The sequence below is a fragment of the Camelus ferus genome, chromosome 11 (assembly GCF_009834535.1).
Source record: "Camelus ferus isolate YT-003-E chromosome 11, BCGSAC_Cfer_1.0, whole genome shotgun sequence".
NCBI lineage: Eukaryota > Metazoa > Chordata > Mammalia > Artiodactyla > Camelidae > Camelus > Camelus ferus.
In genome coordinates this window covers 29,052,190-29,078,822 of record NC_045706.1, presented here as the reverse complement: position 1 = coordinate 29,078,822, position 26,633 = coordinate 29,052,190, and the positions used below count along the sequence as shown (strand labels likewise).

The 26,633-nt window shown below is 33.0% G+C and overlaps 1 protein-coding gene across 1 annotated transcript in view; it reads left to right on the top strand.

Moving 5' to 3' along the window:
* Window positions 1–26,633, top strand: part of CC2D2B (coiled-coil and C2 domain containing 2B) — an 83,740-nt gene that overhangs the window by 2,261 nt on the left and 54,846 nt on the right. The window contains exons 2-10 of the mRNA XM_032491216.1: window positions 5,091–5,167; window positions 5,541–5,606; window positions 8,317–8,400; window positions 10,614–10,812; window positions 11,133–11,269; window positions 11,369–11,497; window positions 15,199–15,408; window positions 21,711–21,808; window positions 25,636–25,776. Of these exons, the coding sequence (XP_032347107.1) occupies window positions 5,091–5,167; window positions 5,541–5,606; window positions 8,317–8,400; window positions 10,614–10,812; window positions 11,133–11,269; window positions 11,369–11,497; window positions 15,199–15,408; window positions 21,711–21,808; window positions 25,636–25,776 (1,141 nt within the window). The remainder of the gene's footprint in view (window positions 1–5,090; window positions 5,168–5,540; window positions 5,607–8,316; window positions 8,401–10,613; window positions 10,813–11,132; window positions 11,270–11,368; window positions 11,498–15,198; window positions 15,409–21,710; window positions 21,809–25,635; window positions 25,777–26,633) is intronic.

Here is a 26,633-nt window from a genome sequence, read left to right as displayed (position 1 = left end):
ACGGAACACTGGAAAGTCATGATACTTTTTGTGAAACCCTGTGAAACAATGCTCTGTCATACTTAACTAATTGAAGAATTTTTTAGTCATATTCCACCTCATGGTACCAGTAAAGGGTAGCTGGTGCCGTATTTTTAATAAATTTTTACTTTGAAAAAATACTACCATTGCTTAGTTTTATCATAACTTTGAATGAAACTTTAATTTTTTTTGGCATAGCATTCCAGTTCAAATCAAATAAATTCGGAAGAGCATGTTTTGAAAAACACTGCTATAAGGGCGTTCAAAAAGGATTCATCATACTATGTGATAATAGATTAACAGAGGTAAAGATAAAACTGGATTTTGGACCAAATTCAGTTCTGCTAAGGAATAAAAGTGGATTCATACATTCGAAATGATTTTCAGCAAGAGCTGGGGGAAGATTAAAGGAAAAGTAAATTTCTAGTTAATTCATAATTAACCAAGGAAATACTACTAGATAGCAAAATTTACATTTAGTGACCATTCCATACACTAGAAATTTTCCTGTAATTTTATTCTGCTAACACTCCTGAAACCAAATGGCAGGTGATAAAAGTAATCAAGGTGATTGTATGTTAAATTTACACACGACATAGACTAGGCTTTAGGAAATTTTATTTCAGGAATCACCGTAGTGATAAAGACGCTGCTGGATAAGTTTGCAGAACCTAGAGATTTTCTAAATGCTAAGCAAGAGGCAAACATTTATGCATATAGAATTGTCCTCTGCTGTGGATCAGAAAAGACTGAATGAATTATTTGACTTTCTCGGGCTTTGACTATGGACCTCCTGGTCATCTGATACAAAAATAGCTAACCCTCAATTTCTTTATCTTTTAGAGAAAGTTTTAACTGCAAGAATTGTAAATAAGCAATATCCTTGAACAGAAGGTTGGGTTTAACTGTTGGAGCCAGTTTTCTAACACAGAAAGTTGAATTTCTCTAAGAAGGTAGAAGTCTGAGACATAATTTTTCCTTACTTTTGCATGTGATTTTCATTAGAGCAAATGCAGTTTTCATCCAGATCTTTAATTTTATCTACTCCTTTGTCTATAATCGTTTATTTATTTTGTATCATTTATGGAGTGATAAATGAACTAGGTTAGAAACATCTCCAGGCCTGCAAAAAACCTGATTAATAATTTCTACAATAATGTTTTTATTTAATAGTTTATTATAATTTAACTGTCCATAGGATGTGCCACTGCTAATGTTTTTCCCAGCTTAGAAGATACAGTTTGTACATCTAGGCATCAGTAAGCCAAATACTGACTTGAAGTTAGTTTTAGAAATTCTTGCAGAGTAGAAAGTAAATTCAAAATTCTCTTTTCCTGGCATCCTATTCCTGTTGTGGCTATTCTTGGCATGTCGGTAAGAAGGATCTTAAAGGTGTTGAGTCTTTTAAAGAGTCGTGGAGTCAATCTCTTAAATGTCTTTTTTACTGATTAAACAGGGGAGTTAGCTAACTTAGACCTGGTCCTCTTCTATTCCAAGTCAATTTGGTATTTTTAATCACCTTCTAGACTTCTCACTTTAGTGTACCACGAACATCCATAAGCAACTTCCAAAAACAGAACTCATTAATCTCTTCCCCAACTATCTTCCTACTTTGACAGCACTCAGAATGATACTACCTCTCAGTTACTCAAGCTAAGAGCCTGAGAGTCCTTGATTCGTCCCTCACTTTGCCCACACATCTGATTGCTCACTGAATCCTGTAATTCTACCTCTTAAGTGAATCTTTCTCCACCCTTCATTCCTACTTCCATTTTTTGATTCAGATCTCCAGCATCTCTCATCAGGACTATTATAATGGCCTCTTAACCAACCTTCCTGTCTCCACAGAGTATCTCTATGTTTAATCAGATTTTTTTTCTCATTGTGAAGTTTTATAGTTAGGAGGGGATTCCCACATATTTTCATTGAAGTTATTCCTAGGTATTTTGGAAAAATTTTGTATTGCTATTATGAAAGTGATTTTTTTTCTGTTACATTAGCACATAGTGAAGCTATTAACTTTGACATATAGTCTCTTGTATTGTGCCACTTACTAGCTTTTTCATTATGTATAAACTTGTTTTGATAGAGTGTCTTGGGGTTTCTGGGTATAAAACCTACCCTCAAAACCATGATAATTTGTCTTCTCCTTTCCAATATTTATACCTTTTACTCTTTTACATATCTTATTACATTAACTAGAATTTCTGGAAAATACTAAAGGAAATCAGCAGCTAACTACTAAAGGCGATAGCGTATTTCTTTGTTTAGTTTTTAAATTAAAAATTTTAAATAGCATACTTCTATATCAAGTAGCAAAACAGCTGTTTTCTCTGAATAATATATCATTCTTAAGAATATTTCTTATTTATTTGGAAATGAAAGAACCATCATGAAAAAGATTTCAAAAATAAGATATTTTTAGAAAAGTAAAGTATTAGTGGAGTTTGTAAGGATTTTTATTATACTAAGTAGCTCAATTATAAATGTTGGATAATCTTGAAAAATGTGATATTATTGGTTCTTTATACAAACCATGGAGTTCATATGTTGAAAAAATAATAAGGGAGTTTAGGGATGAATTATACTCTTTGGTCTGTCAATTATGTAGTAAAGAACATCAGAGGTGAATTATTTATATATCTGCTTATTTATCTATTTCCTTATTTAAATATTAATTATTTATCTGCTCTCTTAGCCAGCCAGCAATTACCTGCTTTGCTAAAAAAAAAAAAATATATAAATCAGTGAGTGAAACATTTTTAGGATCTATATCTACATGTCACCTCAAGTAACTCCAGTTAAGATTCGTATTTTATTCCTGCCTTCTAGGTGGGGATGGAAAGTTATGAAAGTATATCCAGAATGCTGAGTGAAATTATTGGGAACTAAAGGAGACCTCTATTAATAACTTGCTGGAGTTGATGTTCCATCACACCTTCAAGGGTTGCTGTCCCTTGGTCATGATTAAAATTAGGTATTTTTAATTTTGTTGAAGAGGATACTGAAGGTTTAGTAAGAATAGAACATCTTAGTTCATACTGACCATACTCAGTGGTTCTTAAGTGTGGTACAGGAAGCGCTGGTGGATTTCGAAATTCTTTCAGAAAATCTATAGACTAGGCGATTATTGTGATCATGTCAATATCCTGCTTTGGCTTTTGACGTGAATCCATGTTTTCACTGTGATTGGAAGTCTTGTTATGTGTCTGCTTGCTCTTTCCACTCCAACTGCACATTAGTTTAGTTAGCATATTCAGTTGTCATTTAAGGAGTCCTTTGCTATTCTATTTTTAAAGCTATGAGGAGAAGTATGACCATTGAAGGATACAAGGAATAAGTGGCCAGAGAGGTAGAAGGGTAGAGGACAAGGATATAGAAAGTTTTTAGAAAGTTATCAGATGCTACAGAGTAATCAAGTAATAGCTAACATGGATATAGTGTTGAGTTTCAAAGTATTTTCATAAGTCTGCTCTCATTTGACCCTCCTAAAATATATATAAAGTAGGCAATATATGAACACTAAGGGCTATTAGATTTTATTATAAAAAGATCCTTTTTGATATTACAGAGAGTAATTTCTTAATTTAAAAACCCACCATTTATGAAGAGCTCATAGCAATTGATTAAAGGATGAAATTTAAGAAAACACGCAGAGGATGTGAATTGGCATTTTAAAGATGACTTTCAAAGGGCTGATGAACATATGAAAAGATGTTCAATGCTAAAACAAAAGCATGCAAGGAAACCAACCCTTTCCCCCTTTTTGCAGATGTCAGAAAACAAGAGATAACATCGCAATATAAGAAAATGTAGACAAGCATCTCCAAAAAGTTTCTCAATAAGTATACCACAGCTCTGATCCTGCTGGATTTTATTTTTAAAAAATGTAAATCTTATCCCAGGGTTTCAACGGGGAATAGTTTCTTAAGGGGTAAGTTCAAACCAAAACTAAACTTCCTAGATAATGCAAATGGGCATAAAGAAATACATAGTAAAGGCAATGTTGTAATAAAACTAAGTTTTGTTTTCTCTCTGTCTCTGAAAACATGAAGAATCTACTAGTGCTTGAGACTGTTAGACCACAGAGATGCATAGATACAGAACCTGCGTCAGGAAGCTCTGGATCTCAGGGAGAAACATACACAGAAAATGGTTGAGCCCCGGTTCATTTGTCCATCGGATGTTCATGAAGCGTCTCCTATGTGCCGTCTGTCATTCTAAATTCTGGGAATAGAGTATAAACAAACCAACTACTAATTTTTAAATTATACCAAGGAATGAATACTCCAGTTAAGAACGAAGATTCTCATAACTTGTACTGATTTAGCTTTATGCTTACCCTTTACTTCCCACCATTTTCTGTTTAACCTTTAAGTACTCAAGGGCAGGGAGAAGAAAAAGAAAAATACAAGGCAAAACGACCCATAGGTCCTCTGTTTTCTGCTGTACCTCGGACTGCATAAGCCTTGTCTTTCTCAGTCCACATGGTGGATCATCTGGTGGATGAGCTGAAAATACTATGTGGCTTGGAGAGCTCACTACCACTGGGGCCTTCTTTATACCCAACAAGAGCTGGCAGAAGTAGGGGTTGGCGATGTTATACTGAGTTGACAAAACTGACAGAAATAGCTGAAATGGGTACCCAGAGACTAATCTCTCTTTCTTTCAGATTCCTTCCTCTTCAGTTTACTCAAGTTGAAGTAACCTGGCTTTGATATTTGTATATTCTGTAGACTGTAGAGCAGTTTACATAGAATATGATTGTTCTCACGGCTTTTTTTCCTAAAAGGAAAAAGATAAACATTTGCTTACCTGAGCCTTTTTTTTTGGCCCGACTACAAAGTTAGCCCTGACCATGCATGAGTATTTATTCCAGATGGAAAAGGGGAAAGGTATATCTCTTTTGTTGGGTTCTAAGCTCTCATGGGGCAATGACCCAGTCTTCATAATTGTCATGATCTATAGAAATGCATGCTGTTTAGCTAGTTAATGAGTACTTCTGATGCTATTGTTGTTCAATTGTAAGAAAGTGTCATGAACTCCATATTATGTTCACTTCTTAATAGATTTAAACATGGGAGAAAATCGAAACATTATAGAAACTCTGAGAGGCAAAGTAAGAGAAAAGCTAAAAAATGCCAAGGTAATGCTTACTTTTTTCTTTCCTGTTTTCATATTTACTGTTTAAATGCAACATGTATTATGATAAACTTTTCTTTGTCAAAAAAGAGCCAAATTCAATTTTAGTATAGCTCCTTAAATCCAAAAAGCTTCAAGTTCATTCCTATGGTTCTTTTTTTTTTTTTTTCCCAAACCTAAAGCCAAGAAAAGTAGAGTGATTTGGTAATGGTAGCTACATATGACATCTCAGGGGAAAACATGTATTTACTTTTTAAAAGAAAAACATTGAGAAGTCTTGATTTTTATCCATTTTGGGCAAAAGGCTTATGAGCACAATTATCTTTATATCTGTGACTATTAAGTTTTCCATACTATTTATTTACATTATGTTTCAGATTATTCAAGGTGAAAAATCTTCAACTCAGCTGCTTACTGAAAATAAGATACATCAGTTGTCTAAGGTGAATAACTTTTTTTACTTTTTAAAACAGCTTTGTTGAGGTATACTTTACATAGCAAAAATTTACCCATTTTAAGTGTATGATTCAATGATTTTTAGTAAACATACAGAATTATGCAGTCAATAGTATAACCCAATTTTAGACCATGTAAATGACTAATCCTATTCTAGAGTTTCAGCTGGGAACACAGTTTGTTAAGGAATGAGTTCAAACAGAAACTGAACTCCCTAGATAATATAAGTGGGCATTAGGAAATATACGGTAAAGTCAATGTATGTAATAAAACCAAGTTTCCTTTTTGTCACTTCAAAAAGATGTCAATTTTCAGTCACTTCTTATTTCTACATTATTTTACATCCTAAAAAATTATGATGAAATATTATAGGCTATCCCTAATTTACAGATTTTGTTCTAAAATAAAATGTGTTATCACATATTTGAAACTTGAAATGACAAAGCAGTTCATGTTTGGGAGGAACTATATTACTTACAGTAAAAGCTAAGCACCTTTAACAAAAAGATTCAAACTAAAATGTCTTAGTTAAGATAGAAGTTTTATTTCTCTCTAGTGTAATAGATAAATATTCCAGCCTGCTAGGAGAGTTTGGCCATCTTCAACACTTGGTATCCACCTCTGAGTCTAATGGCACAGCTCCAGTGTCTTCATTTCCTGGGCAAAGGGCAGGGAGAAGGACAGAGCCAGAGGGCTGCAGATTGATCTCTCACAGGACAAGACCTGCAAGTTGCACACACTATTTCCTCTGAAAGAATGTGGGAGAAAATGTCTAGGTATCCAGCTAAAAGTAGATTCTGTTATAGAGACAAGACAGCAATGAACAACTAGTCATTTTTGCCATAAGCAATGAGAATATTTAACTACAAATTTTTTAAAAGTAAGGATTGTTTGTTTGTTTTTTTTTTTTGAAAAACTCATCTTTGTCTTCTCTAAAGTGTCCCTCTTGGGTGCTTAGTAAAAATATTTTAATTGCATTTAAAAGTAAAAGCAGACTTAAAAAAAGATGTTTGTGTACATGTTGTTAATTCAACAAATAAATAAAAATGTGTCTAAATTGAATTTAACTCTGAATAGTATAAACTTGGAAGTTTGTCAAGATCAGTACACTGAGTGTCAAGAAAAGAGGTAAAAAGAAAGAGAAATTTGCTTCTAAGAATTTGCATACCAACTACTGGATGGGGATATCTGCTTAGGAAGTCGAGGATTCTAGCAAATGGTTTTGCGATGAGTAGAGACAGAGGAAAGTAAAAGTATATACGAACAGTTTATATATCAGCATTGTTGCACGGTGCATAATTTTTACGTTAATGGGACAATTAAATTGTAGATACAAACAGGATATAGGATAAGCTTTTGTATTTTACCTTTTTTAAAAATTCTTTGGCTCTCAAGAACTAAGAGGTTTATGTATACATGTATGTATATTATGTACGTATGTACATATTTAAGAATTGATTCCTCTCCCCAAACCTCTTAAAAACAGTTCATTTACATGCGTGTATGAGAAAGAAGTGATAGGTGATTTATATTTAAAGATTCAGACTTTGCAATATTGAAAAATGAGAGCCTGTTTATAAGCAAGTTCATTACCAAGAAAATGCCACTTTTAATACTTTTAAGTACTTCTAACTTCACAGAAGTTTGTAGTGGAGTGGGTTGGTACTTGAATGTGAGTGCACACATACATGAGAGTACTCAAAAACAGAGGGAGAGAAAAGAGTTTGCCCTGAGTTCACATTTTGATCAAACTGTTAAGATAATGCTCTTATTACTCTGACTAGAGTGAAGAGGTAGTTTGGAAAGATGGAGAAGATCTGGACCCTGTTTGTTTTTCTTTTTAATTTTTAAATATTTAAATTAAGATATAATTGACATACAACATTAATTTCAGGTGTACAACATAAAGATTCAATATCTGTATATATTGGGAAATGATCACCACAGTAAGTTTAGTTAACATTTGTCACCATACATAGTTATAAAAAAACTTTTTTTTTGTGATGAGGACTTTTAAGATTTACTCTCTCTGTAGCTTTCAAATATGCAATCAGCATTAACTATAGTCTCCATACTATACATTATATCCCCATGACTTTTTATTTTATAACTGGAAGTTTGTACCTTTTGACCCCCTTCACCCATTTTGCCCACTGCCCCCGACTCTGTTGCCTTTGGCAACCACCAATCTATTCTCTGTATCTACGAACTTAGTTTTTTGTTTTGCTTTGTTTAAATTTCACATATAAGTGAGCTCATATGTGATTTATCTTTCTCTGTCTGACTTGATTTCACTTAGCATAATGGCCCCAAGGGCTATCAATTTTGTCACAGATTTCAATATTTCATTCTTTTTAAGGCTGAATAGTGCTCCTTTGTGTATGTGTATCTTCTTTATTCATTTTTCTGTTGATGGATACTTAGGTTGTTTCCATATCTTGGCTGTTGAAAATAATGCTTCCATTTTATTTTTTATTTTTTGCAGTTACCAGAACCTTAAAAACAAAACAAATCACAAAAATAGTTTATGAACCAGACTCAAGGTTGACTATAACTTGATATTGTCTCTCCTGTTATCCCTTGTTCTTGAATAACAGTTACTACTACTATATTTCAGAAAAGTATTTCTTTCCCTTATAAGCAGAAAAAGTATTCATTTCAACACCCAATACTGGTTTACCATTGTTTAACCCACAGACTGAAGTCTCACTGGATGAAGGTCTTTCGTTTTTCATTCTGAGTGGTGAAGAAGACTCAGCGTTAGGCCAGTCTTCGGAGCAGGTTGGATTTGTTCCCCTTCTCCCACATCCTCGTTCTCAGAAAAAATAACTCTTTATAAAGGCATAGAATGAAATGCTTGGTGGAAGATGAAATTTTTTTTTTACTGAGCTGCCTTCTTCTCTTTGAATTGAGAAGCTGTTTGTAATAATAATTCCTAACATTTACTGAGTACTTACTGGATGCTCAGTGATATGCTGAATTCTTAATGTGGATTGTATCATTCAGCCCTTATAAAAACCCTGGGAGGCAGGCATCATCTCTGTTTTACAGGTGAGGAAGCAGGCACACAGGGTTCAGTAGTGATGGAGCTGGGAGGTACAAGCTGTCAACTCCAGTGCCTTCCTGGTCTTCTCTCCAAGTGCCCCACATTGTTCTCCATAGTCTCTGTTACTCTTCACTGATTTCCCATTCTTCATCCCTCCCAGTCCAATGCCAGCCCCTTCTAATTTCTATCAGTTCTTCCCAGTTCTTCCCAATTCCTCGCAAACTCCTCAGTCCCCTGTTGTTCTCTGATTTTCCTTTCCTCCAGAGCTAATCAGTCACTGGTTTTTCCCCATCCGCTGATCTGTCAGTCTCATTGGTCTCCCCGTTTGCTCCTGTCTTCTACACTTTCTCCATTTCCTCTCTACCTTCAGATCCCTCTGCAGTTTCCTTGAGCCCTGTCCCACACTACCTCCTGTTTCAAGATTTCTACATAATATCTTCTGACACCTCTCAGTCATTTCCAAATCCTTCAGGTCCTCCTTTTGAGTCCCTCTTGACTCCATTTGCCTTCCTACTTACTTCTCAATTTCTTCCATTCCCCTTTCTTTGTACCCTGGTCGAGTTTTTCATTCCTTTTTTGTTATAGTTGCTTGTTTTACAGGAAAAGAGCTTTATCTTTTAAATATCTAGGATGAGGGAGGGTATAACTCAGTGATAGAGCATATGCCTAGCATGTACCAGGTCCTGGGTTCAATCCCTAGTACCTCCATTAAAATAAATAAATAAACCTAATTACCCCCCCAAATTAAAAACATGAATAAAAGTCTAGCAAATGAAATGTATACATTATAAAAACTTAATGCAGAAAACCATGAAGAAGAAAATTAAAGTCATGTGAAATCCCACTACTCTGAGATAAACCACTCTTACCATTTTTTTTTGTCTGTGATTGGAATCTTCAAGAGATCCCCTATCTGAAGATCCCCCAGTGTTGCTCCTGGGTGTCACTGTTACACCTTGTTTGAATTCTGAAAAAGATAACCAAAGTTTCTGGATGTAAAATATTTTCTTGATATCATGACAGGGATGTAGGGAGGGTATGATGATAGGGGATGACTTGATGTGAACCTAGGTGATGTTTAACCGTATTACTTACATAATCTTGTCACAGTGGATCAAGGCCACATAAGGTTCTCTATTCAAAGGAATTGTATGATTAATTCTTTTTATTACTTACCCCTAAATGTAAATTTTTGAGAACTGAGGGATTTTTATTTGCATGATTCACATACTCTGTCTCCTTCTTTCTTTCAATATATGTGGATTTTAAATTAGACAAGTAAAGTCATCCAAAATAAATTGGTGATTTTTTTGTGAAGAAACTCATATAAAATTTCTGATATGCTGTAAGAGTGTGCATTTTTATATTTAGTAGTATACCTACTTCAATACCTATATTCAGATTGTTTGTAACTTTATATATCATATTTTGGAAATTTACTATAATCAGTCACTCTGCCACAGACTTCTATGTTGTGTCTTTACTTTTCTTTCTTAAATACCATCCAGAAAACAGCATGACTGCTCCACATAACTTTAGGAAGTACTGCTTTCTGAATGGTGAGAAAAATGGGGCTGAAGACCACATGGCTTGACATCTCTGGACTTTGCACTTCGCTGTGAATTCTCTATAGTTAAAATATCATAGTCCAGTATCTCAGAACATTTTCCATAAGAGAGGAGGGGCTTAAATTATAGTTCTTTTTCAATAGTCTTTCATTGAGAATGCAAAGAAGGGCTATAGAAAAATCATATTTTATAATAATAAACCTTAAATTAGTTCCTCTATGTTCAATGAAATTTCATTATAACACAGTTTGAGCTTGAACTTGAGCTGGGTAGCATAGATCAGAAAGACTTTATAGCAAGGTTCCAGTACATTTCATTTATCTGCATGTTAATCATAGGGTCAAGCTTAGGTACTTATTTTTCTTTTTGGTATTCAACAGAGATCAGTAAATGACAGTTACCACAAACACTTTTCACTTGGTGATAATTTACAAAGCTTTGTTGAGAGCCAAGATGAAGATTTTATGGAAGAAATTATTTTCCCAGATTTACTTGAAGTAAAGGCTGCTGATTATGAAGACGATCAAGAACAAATGAAAAAACTACAGGCAAATATTTTTGTTCCAAGTAGTTCTCCAGGTAAAGTTCTTTTACAATAAAATATTCAAGTCATTAATGAATAATATTATAGGATAATAACTTCTTTGTATTCTGGATAGATAAAAAGTACTGATCTAAAATTATATAAAGTTTTCTATATTCTTCATACTTTCTCTGAGTTTGAGGGAATTGGTTAAAAGAGTTCATTTATTGTGTGTGTGTGTGTGTGTGTGTGTGTCTTTAGACTTTCTGCTAGACTTTGGTAGTAGGGAATATGATAGTTCCCTCTTGCTTCTCATTTGGTCAATATCAGTTTAATATTTTGGACTTTAAAGTAATATATAAGTTTTGTTATTAAGTGATCAACCAGCTTAAGCTGCCAGAAGATATGATGCCACGCATTTTAGAAGAAGAAGGATTCTATATTCAGAAAAAACCAGAAATATATAAAAAGACCTGCAACAAAATGGAAAATCGCCTGCTTAAACTAGAAGAGGCAAGTGCACTAGCTAACAAGCTAAACCACTCACTGATAGTGTGTGACGTTTGTTTTTAGTGAAATATTTAATAACTATATTCTTAAATATTTTGATAGGGAAAGTGTTGGTTTGAAGAAAGTGGAGAAATAATGTCATTACCTTCACCTATTAGACGGTCATGGAATTTCAGACTAAACATAAGAAAGGAACCTTTAAATCCAGCACTGAAAACCATATACAGGAAGGTAACCAACAGCAGTTTGTGATTATGGTCAAAATTCTTATAATATCAATTATAACTTATGTACTTATTTTCTGTGTGCTAATTCACCTTTTAAAGATGTTAGTAAGTCTAGTAAAGGCAAAAACTATGATGAAATGTTAAATAGCCATTAAATTTATTTTTTCAAGGAATATTTAATAATACGGGGAAATGCTCAAAATAGTAAGGTGACAAAAAGCAGAATACAAAATTTAGTATGATCCTAATTTTATAAAAATAGGTAATGAATGAATGAGTGAATTTATCAATGAATATGTAAGTACATACATATGTGTATATAGTTAAAAAGACTAGAAAATGTATCAAAGTTAACAATTATCTCTGGATAGTAGGACATAGGATTATTTTTATTTTCCTTTTTATACTCTATTTTGTAAATTTCAAAAGTAAGTGTATATTATAATCAAGGAAACAAATTTAATAAGTATTCCAAAAGACATTATGAAAATTAACAGTCCATTAACCTAATAAGAAGAAATATTTAGACAGAAATAGTTATATTAATAATTTGGCTTGAAAAAATTGTAAGTCAGAATTACGTACGAAAACTTAGTTGCTCATTCACTTGCCTTAACCATTCCATATATAAGAAATACAGAGGTTGATAGATACAAAGTGGAAATAGTACCTGCTCAAAATACAGTAGACCCTTGAACAACCTGGCATTTGGGGCACCAACCTCCATGAAGTCAAAAACGTGCATACTGTTCTCTCTGCCTCAGAAATAAAGACATTGATAAATGATTCACCCAAGGGCAGGAAGCTGAAACTGGTTGGATAGAATCAGGGCTCAAACCCTAGTTCTTTTGATTCATACATTGTGATCTCTAATTGAAAACCAACTTTTCCCCACACTTGGTTTAAAGATCTGTAAAATGAAAATATAGATACTATATTTATTGAAAAAATCCACATGTAAGTGGACAAGCACCGTTCAAACTCATGTTGTTCAAAGGTCAACTGTATCTATAGCTGTATTTATGTTCTTTATTCCCTCTGTTGCTTTAAACCTGTAAGTTACTTCTGCTCTTCTAGAAAGTACATGCTTTCTGTAGTTAATGCTTTTTCTTCACAACTGCTTTCTGTATTCCTTGCATATTCTAGTAGCTGCAACATTTTAACAGCAAGGACACTTTGTTCCTCATGAGGCTGATACATCTCAGCCTACAGAGGAAATGAGGCTTCTCCCTAAACTAAAGAGATATATATATTTTGGAGGTCTCCTTGTCTTTATGTATCACATGAGGATCTTCATTCTATATGATACGTGCTGTCTTTCCTTCTTCACAACTTCTGATTTTTTTCCCCAGAGAATCTAAAAAATTAAAAAAAAAATCTTTCCTATGTTGTAGTATTTTTTATCTGTATACTTCTTATACATTTCTTTCAGGATCTTCTAAAAATATAGTAAATGTTTTTGCTGTTAAGAAAATCTTTTATCATTTTACCGTACAAAGGCATTTAAGCTTTAATTAATTGTCTCACTTTTAAATTTTAGAACATGAAGATTTTGATCATGAATGTTTGTTGATGTTTATCAAATGCTTTTTCTAAGCCTATTAAGTATTATAATAGTATTTTCTTCTTTACTTTTAATGTGATGAATTACACCGATTTTCAGATATTTCTGAAATATACCCCATTTGTGATGCATTTTCTTTTTATATATTACTGGATTCCATTTGCTAATATTTTGCTTAGGATTTTTGCGTATGTGTTCCTGACATAAATTTGTCTTTATTTTTTTTTTCCTCGCAATATTCTTGTCAGATTTTCATCAAGGTTACACTGACTTCAACACAATTTTGGGAATGTTCACTCTTTTCTCTTCTCTGGGAGAATTGTGTAAGATTTTTGTTTTTTCTTCCTTAAATATTTGGAAGAATTCACTGATGAATCCATCTTGACCTAGAAATTTATTGGTGGGAATGTTTTTTATTAAAGACATAATTTCTTTAAAAATAAAAAACTGTCCAGTGGAGAGACATCCTGTGTTTATGGATTGGAAGACTTAATATTATTAAACTATCTATACTACCCAAAGCAGTCTACATATTCAGTGCAATCCCTATCAAAATTCCAATGATGTTTTTCATAGAAATAGAAAACAATCCTCAAATTCATATAGAAGTACCAAGGACCCTGAATAATCAAAACAATCTTGATAAAAAGAGCAAAACTGGAAGAATGACATCATCATCACAGCAAATCAAGTTTTCTACTGTCTTTCTCTCCAAAGAACACTGATTTTGACAGTCGCCCATGGACAAGAGTGCCATTATGGAGGTCTGAGAGTCCAATGGAGAAGTTCCACCACAACATTAAAGTTAAAAAAAAAAAAAAGTAATACTGGATATTTTTTGCTAGGTCTAAAATTCTAGGTTGGCAGTTATTTTGCTTTTAGCACTCTGAAGATGACTTTCCACTTACTTCTGAATCTCATTAGTTTCTATTGCAACTTTAATTTCCAATTATTCATTTATAATTTGGTTATTTAAAACTGAAACTGTTTATTTCCTTGGTGGTTTTGCCTGATTAACAACAAGTTTACTACCAATTACTGAATTTTATAGGTGGAATTAAGTGCAAGTTTTCCCTTCTAAGTTGGTCCTTACATTGAGAATAGAGACTTACAAGATAAGGATAAAACAAAAACAAACTTTACGACTGTTATCTTGCTCAGGAGAGAGGAGGGAGGGAGAGATGTAGGCATCATACTGGTGACCTGCAGTCCTTGAGAAGCACCGGATATGTCACACCAGGTTAGGGGTGGGACAGAAGTTTTTTCAGTATATCAGCAAGTGTAAGCAATGGTGTAGGATGGAGGGCACGTTCTGCTACTTCAGACTGATCCAGGGAAAGGGCTCATGCTCTCTCTCTCTCTCTTTTTTTTTTTTTTTGTGAATGCAATCTTGGCTCATATTGAGAGTGGCTAGCCATTCATGAATTAGGCTGTACATACTGAGTAACCCACTATAATTGCATCACAAAATTGCATCTCAAATTGCATCACAAAAAACGAATCACATGCATATTTAGACGTATGTGCTAAAATTCAAAGTAGTGTACTAAAACATAGCTGAATCATTTTGAATATAAGGCCTCCAGACTTCAACTAATTTAGGCACAAACTAGTATCCAAATGGAGACTTTGTCATATATAAAGATGGTCTTCTTATAAGGTAGCATTTGCTTAGAAGTTCCAGGCTCCTCCAGGGAATTTTCCAGGGGATTGCCAACATATATTCACTTAAGAACAATGTTGTAATAAGGGTTTGCCATTTCTCAGTTCTGGCCCACAGATGACTATTAGATCATCACATAGTGAACTATTGACCCACCAGTTCTAAACACCATTTGTCATAGCATTCCTATAGGAAATTATTTGGGGGCTTATAACTTAAAAGTCAACTTCTACCAGCACACAGTAGTAAAGTAGATGACCGTAATTTAAAGCAAGATGATTAAAATGGTGCAACATAAATGTATTTTATAAACTCAAGGGCCATAATCAATTTCAAGGAAGAAGGATCAAATTACTGTTTTTTGCTTTTCTGAATCTCTTAATTTTCTTACAATTAACGTTTTATTTTTATAAGGAGTTACTTAATTTCAAGAGGAATAGAATCAAATTAATATTGTGTAAATATTTTTCTTTAAAAGGCAGTGAAATCTGATCTGGAAAGCTCTATTAGGAACAAAATGGAAGGTCAAAGGGAAATGTATCAATTAGATCTCAACATTGTGGGTTTGCAATTCAGTCATCATCCTCTCTTCAATCAAGAACACGTATTATGTGCTAGGCTTCTCCAACTTTATGAGTGTTTTCAGGACAGGCAGCAACAGAATTTACCTCAGCTGCTTTATGAGAAGGTGAGAATGGCTTTTGTTATATTTACAGAGCTGAACCGTTAATATTAAAACAGAAAACAAACTTCTTAGTACCGAGTAAGCTATCAATGGAACATTTTCCCTTAGCACTTTAAATATTTAACCAAATAAACTAATAGTTGATTTCAGTTTTACTGAAAAGAAATTGTGGAATTGACTGGCCAGGGAGGCAGCCTTAAACATATCCTGCAGGATATTTAGCACTTACAGATGCTTTGCTAATCATGGTATTCTTGGTCCTATGACTCAGGAAGAGTATTTGAAATATTTAAGAGAGCCAACTGGCTGTTTTAAATCTTGTAATAAAGTGTTTTTGATACAAATATTAGTGATTTTGAATCTACTATCAAATATGAAGAGTCCTAGTCTGAGAATGATTAATCCAGATAGTCATATAATGACATCACAAAGGGTATATAAAGCTTAATTAAAGATAAAGGAGTACCCGCTCATTATTTTTATGAATTTGTACTTCTCATCTAAACTCTGTGCTGAGTTACTGATACATGAGAGTTTTGTTAACAAGTGTTCTCTCTGAAAAAATATTTTGTAGCTCTCATTTGGCTAATGAATACATTTAAAAAATAAATACTTAGCAAAGTATTTAGTTAAATATTCAAGCTTAATGGAATCACCAAGACATTCCAATGAGCTGGAAATGAATTGTATCTTAATATAGCTGCTTTTTGCAAAAACCACGGGACTTAATCCATTTGATTGAATTTTCATGTAGCAGTTGTGTGGGAGAATGTAATAGATGAAGACCATGCATTAGTAATGTCAAACTATTTCCTAAACCAAATATTGAGTATTCTAACTTTTAGTATGACCGTTATTTTTATGAATGGAGGAACCAACTCTGAAATTAATTTGTAGGTGATTGAAAAAGTAATTTGATTTATAGATTTCTACTTTATAAACAGTTCTCCAACAATAATGTATAATCTTTAAATTCTGATCTAGCAATATCAATTTTGTTTCACTAGAGTGCTATCTATTACTATATATTACAACTATGTTTGTTTTTCATGTAGCATGGCTCTCTGTATAAAATAACATTTTGGATCATTATTTGTAATATGTTTTATTATTATTATTATTATTATTATTATTATTATTATTATTATCACCATCATTATTATTATTAGGATCTAAAAGTAATTTCTTAGTTGATTTTTACTTCTCTTCAATTTCTTCTCTTTTGGGCATTTTTCCAATCTCCTGGTAGGTTATAAAAAGAGAAATTTGGTAGGTCATGTGCATGCCCTTCTAAAATGAAAGAGGAGAAGAGCAGTAGGAAATAGGAGAAAAGGCCAAGTGTTGCAGCGTGTATCATTGGTCTCCTGCCAAAATACTGATTTATAATTTATGTATCCTTTTAGTTCCTTGGTGTGAGATGTGTGGCTCTGCTTGTTCAAACCAAGTTCAAAGTAGTAGAAGACTCACTGACATCCAAGGAATTCTTAAACTGGAATATGTTTCTTTACATGACTGTGAATCCCACTTAAGGAACCAGGAGAAATGTTGTAAACAGTATTTTACTCTGTATGACAGAGTAGGAAGGATTCCCAGATATGAAGAATTCTACTGTTTTTGCCTCTAGTTTTTTTTTTTTAAATTACTCAAGTAATACAGGAATACATTATCATTGGAAAAGATTCAGTATAGAAGTTTAAAAGGGTGAAAGCACTACTTCAATTTTTTTTAACTTTTTTTTTATTGAGTTATAGTCATTTTACAATGTTGTGTCAAATTCCAGTGTAGAGCACAATTTTTCAGTTATACATGAACATACATATATTCATTGTCACATTTTTTTTCTCTGTGAGCTACCACAAGATCTTATATATATTTCCCTGTGCTATACAGTATAATCTTGTTTATCTTTTCTACATATGCCTGTCAGTATCTACAAATTTTGAACTCCCAGTCTGTCCCTTCCCACCCCCCGCCCCCTTGGCAACCACAAGTTTGTATTCTATGGTTATGAGTCTGTTTGTATTTATGTTCTTTTTTTTTTTTTTAGATTCCACATATGAGCGATCTCATATGGTATTTTTCTTTCTCTTTCTGGCTTCATTTAGAATGACATTCTCCAGGAACATCCATGTTGCTGCAAATGGCATTATGTTGTTGTTTTATGCTTGAATAGTATTCCATTGTATAAATAAACCACATCTTCTTTATCCAGTCATCTGTTGATGGACATTTAGGCTATTTTCCATGTCTTGGCTATTGTAAGTAGTGCTGCTATGAACACTGGGGTGCAGGTGTCTTTTTGAGCCCTACTTTTAATTTTTACCTCATGGTTTGGACTATAACTTTCAAGTTCTCTTTTCCATGTATCCTGTATATGTATGCCACAATGGTTTTTAAAATAAATTAGATCTTCCCATATGTATTATTTGGCAACTTGGTTCTTAAAAATTAATTCTGTATCTCAGAGCTTTTTCCATTCCACTATATATAGACCCATAATATACCTGTATTTTAATTAATTATATTTTAATATGTTTAATCGTTCCCCATTCATGACACTTAGGTCATTTCCATTTTTTATGATTACAAATAGTGAGGCAATGAACATCCTTATACCTATATATCTGAGCACATATGTGAAAACTTCTGTAGGCTAGATTCCTAGAAGTGAAATTTCTTGGTTAAGAGTAAGACTGCATAAAGTTTAAATTTTATTTCAGAGTAATGAATTGCCTTTCCAAAAAAGGTTTTCAGTTTGAATTTCCACTGGCAGTACAGGACAGAATGCACTTCCCAGAGTACTTACCAATTGTTGATATTATTTGCCCATTTTTCTGTAGCTTTGTTTATCTTTAAGTACTCTGTAAGAGTTTTAATATGTATATATTATATATATTATACACACACACACACACATACACATGCACTGGATATAAGTCCATGAGAGACATATGTCTTTTGAATAGGTTTTATATGTTCTTGCCCCATTTTACTTGCTTTTCAACTTCATTTTTCCTATCTCTTGGAAATATTTAAAATTTTATGAGGTCAAATTTTGTTAATCCTTTCTCTTGGGAATTGGGTTTTGTTGTTCACTTGCTAAGCTTCCTGAGACTTGTGTCAGTCAGCATACCTTTGGTTACAATTCACAGAGAACTCTCTCAGTTGCTTTAAACAATAAGGAAAAGGTATTACCTCTGATATCAAAAGTCCCAAGTTAGGGCAGCTCTAGAGTTGGTTAATTTGGTGGCTCAACAATATCATCAACAACCCTGGCTTTTTTCCCTCTTTAATCTTCATCTTCAACAAGTTGACTTGGTTAGCTCTTCTCATGGGAACTAACAGAGTGGCTGGCTGCTCCAGCTGGAGGCATGCTGGCCAGACACACAATGTGCAGCCTAGAGTCTCACCTTAAGAGTCCTTTCCAACCTTTCTCCCACACCTCAGCAGATAGCCTCTCATGTCTCATTGGCTAGAGTTACATCATATGATCATACCTAAATTAGTCACTAGCAAGAAAAACGAGTTTGCTACAAATGGCTAGACTAATCAGTGTTTACTTCTGAAATACATGGAAGAAGACTGAGCAATTGAACAAAATTGAGGTCCTACCAGCCAAGAAAAATGATCATTCAAGGGCAACCAATAGTATCTGGTAGGCCAAAATTATAAAGATATCTTTCTATATATTCTGCTAATAGTATATATATATGATATATTATCTGTGTGTACATATGTGTATGATTTCTAGCCTTTAATTCTGTCTAGAGTTTATATCTATGTCTTGTGAGGTCAGGCTCCAAATCAATTTCTTTCCCCTAAAAGGTGAGCCTATATTCCAAAAAACATAATTTTCATACTGATTTAAAATTCTGCCTTTATCCTAAATAGGCTTCACATATTTACGTAGATTTGTTTAAGGACTAATTATTTATTCTACTGCCATATTGGTCTAGTCCTGCCCTGTTTAAATTACTCTATTTAATTATTAAATTACGATGTGGAAAGACAAATACCTCCTTATTGTTTTTTCCTAGAATATTTTTGCATATTCTTAAAGATTTTATCTTCCTTTTGAACCTCAGAATTAGCTTGTCAACTTCCATTTTAAAAATCCTTTTACCGGATAGAAAGTTCAGAAATAACACACTTATGGTCAATTAATCTATGACAAAGGAGGACAAGAATATACAACGAAGAAAAGACAGTCTCTTCAGTAAGTGGTACTGGGAAAACTGGATAGCTACATATAAAAGAATGAAATTAGAACATTCTCTAACACTGTATACAAAAATAAACTCAAAATGGATTAAAGACCTAAATGTAAGACTGGATACTATAAAACTCCTAGAGGAAAATATAGACAGAACACTCCTTGACATAAATCACAGCAATATTTTTTTTCAAACCAGCTCCTAGAATAATGGAAGTAAAAACAAAGATGAACAAATGAGACCTAATTAAAGTTAAAAGCTTTTGCACAGCTAAGGAAACCATAAACAAAAATGAAAAAACAATCTACAAAATAGAAGAAAATATTTGCAAATGATGCAACTGACAAGGAACTAATTTCCAAAATATACAAACAATATATACAGCTTAATATCAGAAAAACAAGCAACTCAATCAAAAATTGGGCAAAAACCTAAACAGACATTTCTCCAAAGAAGACATTCATATGACCAAAAGGCACATGAAAAGATGCTCAATGTCGATAATTATTAGAGAAATGCAAATTAAAACTACAATAAAGTATCACCTCACACCAGTCAGAATGGCTATCATTAAAAAGTCTACAAATAATAAATGCTGGAGAGAGTGTGGGAAAAAAAAGGAACCCCCCCTACATTGTTGGTGGGAATGTGAATTGGGATAGCCATTATGGAGGACAGCACGGAGATTCCTCAAAAAACTAAAAATAGACTTACCATATGATCCAGCAATCCCACTCTTGGGCATATATCCAGAGAAAACCATAATTTGAAAAGACTCATGTTCACAGCAGGACTATTTACAATAGAAGACATGGAAACAACCTCAATGTCTGTTGACAAATGAATGGATAAAGAAGATGTGGTATATATATATAGAATGGAATATTACTCAGCCATAAAAAGGAATGAAATAATGCCATTTGCAGCAACATGGATAGACCTAGAGATTATCATATTGAGTGAAGTCAGACACAGGAAGACAAATATCATATGATGTTGCTTATATGTGAAATCTTAAAAAAATACAAATTTTATTTACAAACTAGAAATAGACTCTCAGACACTGAAAACAAACTGTGGTTACCAGAAGGGAAAGATGGGGGGATAGATTAGGAGTTTGGGATTAACAGATAGATATTACTATATACAGAATAGATAAACAATAAGGATCTTCTGTATAGCACAGGGAACTATATTCAGTTTCTTGTAATAAGCTGTAATGGAAACGAATCTGAATATAGATGTACATATATATATGTATAACTGAATTGCTTTGCTGTACACCTGAAACTAACATTGTAAATCGCTACACTTCAATAAAAGATAAGAATTTTTTCGAAATCCTGTTACTTTTATTGTAATTGCATTATATTATTATATTAATTTTGAAAGAAGTTTTATCTTTATAAAATTTGGGTTTCCTCATTTCATGTCTTTGTATTTGTTGAGGTCTTCTCTTTTATCTTCCAGTAGAAGTCTGTATTAGTTGACCATAGTCTTGGAGTTCCCACAAACTGTCCCTAACTGTGAAAGACTTCTTCTGCACATGTTTTAGGATGTAGTTTCCTCTGGTTTTATTTCTCTGTGGATATTCTCTGTGGATGTTTCTCTCTGTTTTTTACTTTCCTCTGCAAATTTTGTTCTCTTGATTTTATTTTTCTTGTTTTCCTATGTTGGCATGCACCTATTCTTTCATAGAGAGATATATAGATGTGAATGTGATGATGGCAGTGGATATGGATACAGATAGACAGATATCTTTTCTGTAACCATGGGATTTTTAGGTAGAAGATAAGGTAGATTCCTGTGCTCAAGCTGTCATTTTGATTGACTGGCATTTCCTTATATTAACTGATAAACTGATTGTTGAGAAGTTTCAAGGTATAATGTTCATTTCTTAGACAAATATTGAGGGTCTTTTCACTTCTGCCCCAAAGTGCTTAAATGAAATGTATTTTGGAAGATAAGACTGTAATACACAAAAAGTTATACACTTGGGCTTCTGCTGCATACACCTAGACTGACAGGTGAATTGCAGTGTTGGTGACAAGTAGATGAAATGTGCCAAAAAGGCTCTTTTCTTTGTTGTAGCTTAAAGCACTGACAGATGCTACCAAATTAGCAAATGAAAATTTGGAAAGAAGCCAGCTAACCGCAGAATCTTTACAGGATTATTATTGGCAGATAAGGTAGGTTTTATACCATTCATGTATTCATCAAGCATTTACTAAGTAACTTCTTTAGACAGAGTATTGTACAATGCTATTGAAGACATAAGAAAATGACAAAATCTTTACTCTTCAGGTAATTGAAGCAATAATTTCAACCTTTTGTAAAGACCTATTTTTGTGTAAAAATGTATCACAGAGGTGTCACATGGAAGTAGTTGTAGTTTTAATATCTATTTATTTAAAAAAACGATGAAAAACTACTATGGGTTTACTAATACTTTTCAATTGACTTGGATTATATTTATCTCAAGTGTTTGTATATATTTGATAATTAGTCCACACGCACATATGTGCAAGATATATTATCATTAATTCAGTCTAAAGATCATACTCAAAGAGCATATAAGTGTAAGGACCTTTGTTAAAAAGTGGTCTACAAGTTGGGAACCATTGGCTAATAGACAAGATGAGATACTAGGAAAGAATGAAATAACTGGAAAAATAATTCCAAGACAACACATGATTATGTGTCATGGAATCTCCAAAAGCAGGAAAGCTCACTGGGAGATACTTATTGGGTAGAAAATTAAACTGTGTACAAAGAAATTACAGCTATCTGTCTGTGAAATTATTTGATAGTTAAAGAACTTCCCTGACTCCCTGCCCATTTACCTGAAGTGGTTCTACAGACTCTTAACCACTAGAGGCAAGATTGTTTTAAATAATTGGTTTCCCAGAATAACCTAGTTAAATGCAAACAATATCACTTGAGAAGGTTGACATATGCCTTGTACAAGTACTGGCACATAGTGAGCACTCAATAAATATTAGTCGAATGAATGAGTGAATGAATAGAATGGAATTAATCAGTATTTACAAAATAATAAACTAGTATTATTTATAAGATTAAAACTTAAAGCAAAGAACAGTCATTGGCCATAATGACCACAGAATAAGGAAGGACAGATTGAGAAACAAAGAATATGGTAGATATGTAGGTCTCAACAAACAATCATGTAATGATGTAGTGATGTTTTATGGGATATAAAAACACAGAGAGAGTTGAAATATAAAACTTCTAGAATGGAGTAAACAATGGAGAAGGGTAAGTGTGATTAAAAATACTTGCAGTGACCAAGAGGAGAGTAAAGGTAAAGCTTAACATTAGACTTTGATAAATCAAGGACTTAGATTCTAACTTACAATCTCTAAAGGAAGAGGATGAAAAGATACAGCTTTCAAATCAATGGAAGAGGAAAATGGGATAATGAAAAATACTCAAGCAATCAAAAGAAGGTTAAAAAAATAGAGAAAAAGGAATATAGAAACAGATGAGACAAGTAGAAAGTTTAAAAGAAAATGGTAGAATTAAACCTAAATATATCTAAATGGGTTAAGTGATCCATTTTTACCTAGATTGATAGACTGGATTAAAATAATTTTTTAAAAATCTGATTATGTTATTTATATGTTATTTATTAGCACATAAGGATATAGAAAGAGAATAAAAATAAGAGAAATAATATGCCATACAAACACTAACAAAAGAAAGCTGGCATAGTATGATAATATAAGGTAAAATAGATCTTTAAGGCAAAAAGCTTTACTAGAGATAATAAACCACATGAGAATATATGATTTAATTCACATGTGTGTACATACACATAATATACATATAGCATACAATAATATGGCTTCAAAATATATAAAGAAAAATTTGACAAATACAAGGAGAAATAGCAAATTCACAAATGTGTGGGGCAGTTTTAACACACTTCTAGTAATTAATGAAACTAAAAACAACAAAAAAACTCAGAATATAGAAGATATGAACATGATTAATAAACTTGACTAATAGGTATATTTGCAGAATATTGCACCCAACAACTGCAAAATACCACTCTCTTCAAGAACATACGGAACATTTACAGAAGTTGACCTTATGTTATCTCAGTAAATCTCAAAGTCTCAATATATTCAAAGGATTTAAATCATTCAGTGCAGAAACCCAACACAAAAATACAAAAAAGGTTGCTAGGAAATCTCCATATGTTTGGAAATTAAGAAATACATGTCTCAACAATCTGTCAGAGAAGACATCATATTGGTAATTGGAAAATATTTTGAATTTACTGATAAAAAATTAATATGTATCAAAATTTGTCGGAGCTAAAATAATTCTCAGAGGAAATTTTATTTAATTACATAGAGAAAAAGAAGGGGGGAATGCATGAGCTAAGCATTCTTAAGAAGTTAGGGAAAAGGATAGAAGAAATGAAATAAAAAGAACAGAAGTTAGTAAGAAACCTAGGATAGAATCAACAAATCCAAAAATTTGATAAAAATTGATAAACTCGAGCAAGGCTGATGAAAAAAGAAACAGCACTAATACACAATATACAGTATCAAGGAAAAAAAAGGGGGACATTACTACCGATGCTGTATACTTTAAACACCTTTATGTTAAAGAATATAAACATTTACATGAAAAGGACAAATATCTACAAAAATGCAACTAACTAGAATATATCCAAGATAAGGAAGAAGAAGGGAAAAAAAAATATATAATTCAATAATTGTTAAAGAAATCAAATGAGTAATTTGAAACCTTTTGGCAAAGAAAACTCCAGGCTCAGATGACAAAACTAGAATTCTATAGAATATTTAAAGTGGTGATTCTCAAAGTGTGGTCCCCAGAGGGCAGCTTCAACTTCACCTGGAAACCTGTTAGATATGTGAATTGTCAGGTCTACCACAGACCTCCTGAATCAGAAATTCTGGGGGTGGGGCCTGGCAATCTGTGTTTAACAAGCCCTCAGGTGATTCTAATGCACAATACAGCTTGAGAACCTTTGATTTAAAGATAACTTCTATTTTTCAAAAACTCCCAAAGAGTAGAAAAAGACCACATTCTCAACTTAGTTTATGAGGTTATTTTATCTTTGAAATTAAATCCTAACAACAATACAGAAATTTTTGCAGCCTAATTTCATTCGTGAAATAGATACAAATACGCTGAACAGAATTTTATCAAATAATGTAAAAGCTAGGCTTATTCCAGGAATGCAAGGATGATTTAACGTTAGAAAATCAGTTGGGGCTGGGAAGGGATAAGTTTGGGAGTTCGAGATTTGCAAATGATAACCACTATAAATAAAAACAGATTAAAAAACAGATTTCTTCTGTATAGCACAGGGAACTCTATTCAATATCTTGTAATAACCTTTAATGAAAAAGAATATGAAAATGAATGTGTGTATATATATATATAAAATGTGTATATATATATATGCATGAGTGGGACATTATGCTTGACTAGAAATCGACACATTGTAACTGACTAAACTTCAATTAAAAAAAGAAAAGACAGAAATGCTGAAAGACAAAGGGGGAAAAAAAAGAAAATCAATCATTGTAATTTGCCATACTATATGTGTTTGCAAAGTGAAGAAGCCAGAATAAGCATCTTTAAACAGTATATTATTTCAGTATCCAAATAATCTGCTCCCTACCCCATCACGCAAAGTATCTCAAAACTTGAAGCAATGGTTCTATTTGTTAATCTGGAAAAAGTGTAATAAATACACTACAGAATGTCCAGAAAATCTGGAAATACATGGATTTTAGCAGAGCTAAAATGTGAAAAATCTTTAAGTAAAAGAGGCATGACTCTCTAAAAGGAATTTCGCTCTCTATATCAAAATGTGAGTAAAATGAAAAAAAAAAAAAAAAAAGCAGAAGGTGGGGGATCCAGAAGAGTAAGTGCAATACATTCTTCTAGGCCATTTTTAATGGCTTACAGTCTAAGCCACTAACATATTTTTGATCTACCATTGTTATTGTAGTAATACAAAACAGCTCTATGATTTAGAAAGAAAAAAGGACTTCTCCCTTCTACACAGTATATTACGGACTTGGAAACAGATAAAATCCCTTCGACAACGGCAAGGGTTTACAAGTACCCTAATAAAGTTACAGTTTCAGAGGTGAGTGGCTGCTCTATTGTTCTTGTAGGTCTCCTCAGGAGCTGCCCACGAATAATTAGGAATTCACAGTAACTGGGAAAAAACCCAGAAGTTAGACAACTATTTGATGTAGTCAACAAAGGACTTGCATCTTGAATATATAAACAGTACTTACAAGTTAATAAGACAACTCAATTTTAACATGGACAAAAATTTGAACAGAAAGTTCATTAAAGAAGGTGTATGGATGGCAAATGAACATATGAAATGATGCTCAACATTATGTCAACAGATAAATGTAAATTAAAACCACAGTGGGATACGGTACACCCTTTTTAGAATGGCAAAAATCCAAAACAAAAAGAGAAGAAAGGAAAAAGTCAAATGCTGGCAAGGATGCTGATAGGCAGGGATTCTCATTGATGGCTGGTAGGAATGCAGAATGGTACAGCCACTTCAGAAATGGTTTTGCACTTTCTTATAAAGTTAAACATAGACCCAGCAATCATACTTCTAGGTGGAACATATAAGTCATAAAAACATGTCTACAGAGGAAATAGTTACAAATTTAAAACTTGATTTGTTTATCACTTAAACTATTTTTGTTTTAAGCTGTGGAATAACTGGTTCCCTCCCACAACCCATTGTCCTGGGTCTTTTGTTTCGCAAAACTATGAAACATTAGTATAATTTCAAGCAATTAAGAAAGATATTTAGCTTTGCTAATTTTTTTCCCTGCTGCATGGTTTTTAACAGGAGTGCTTCTGACAGTTTCTAAACCTAACGCAGCATGGAATTTTGTTTATCTTAGATTTCTGAATTCATGTAAACTTGCTGACTTGGCCCTAATCTTTTACACCAGGCTAATATACCCAGGC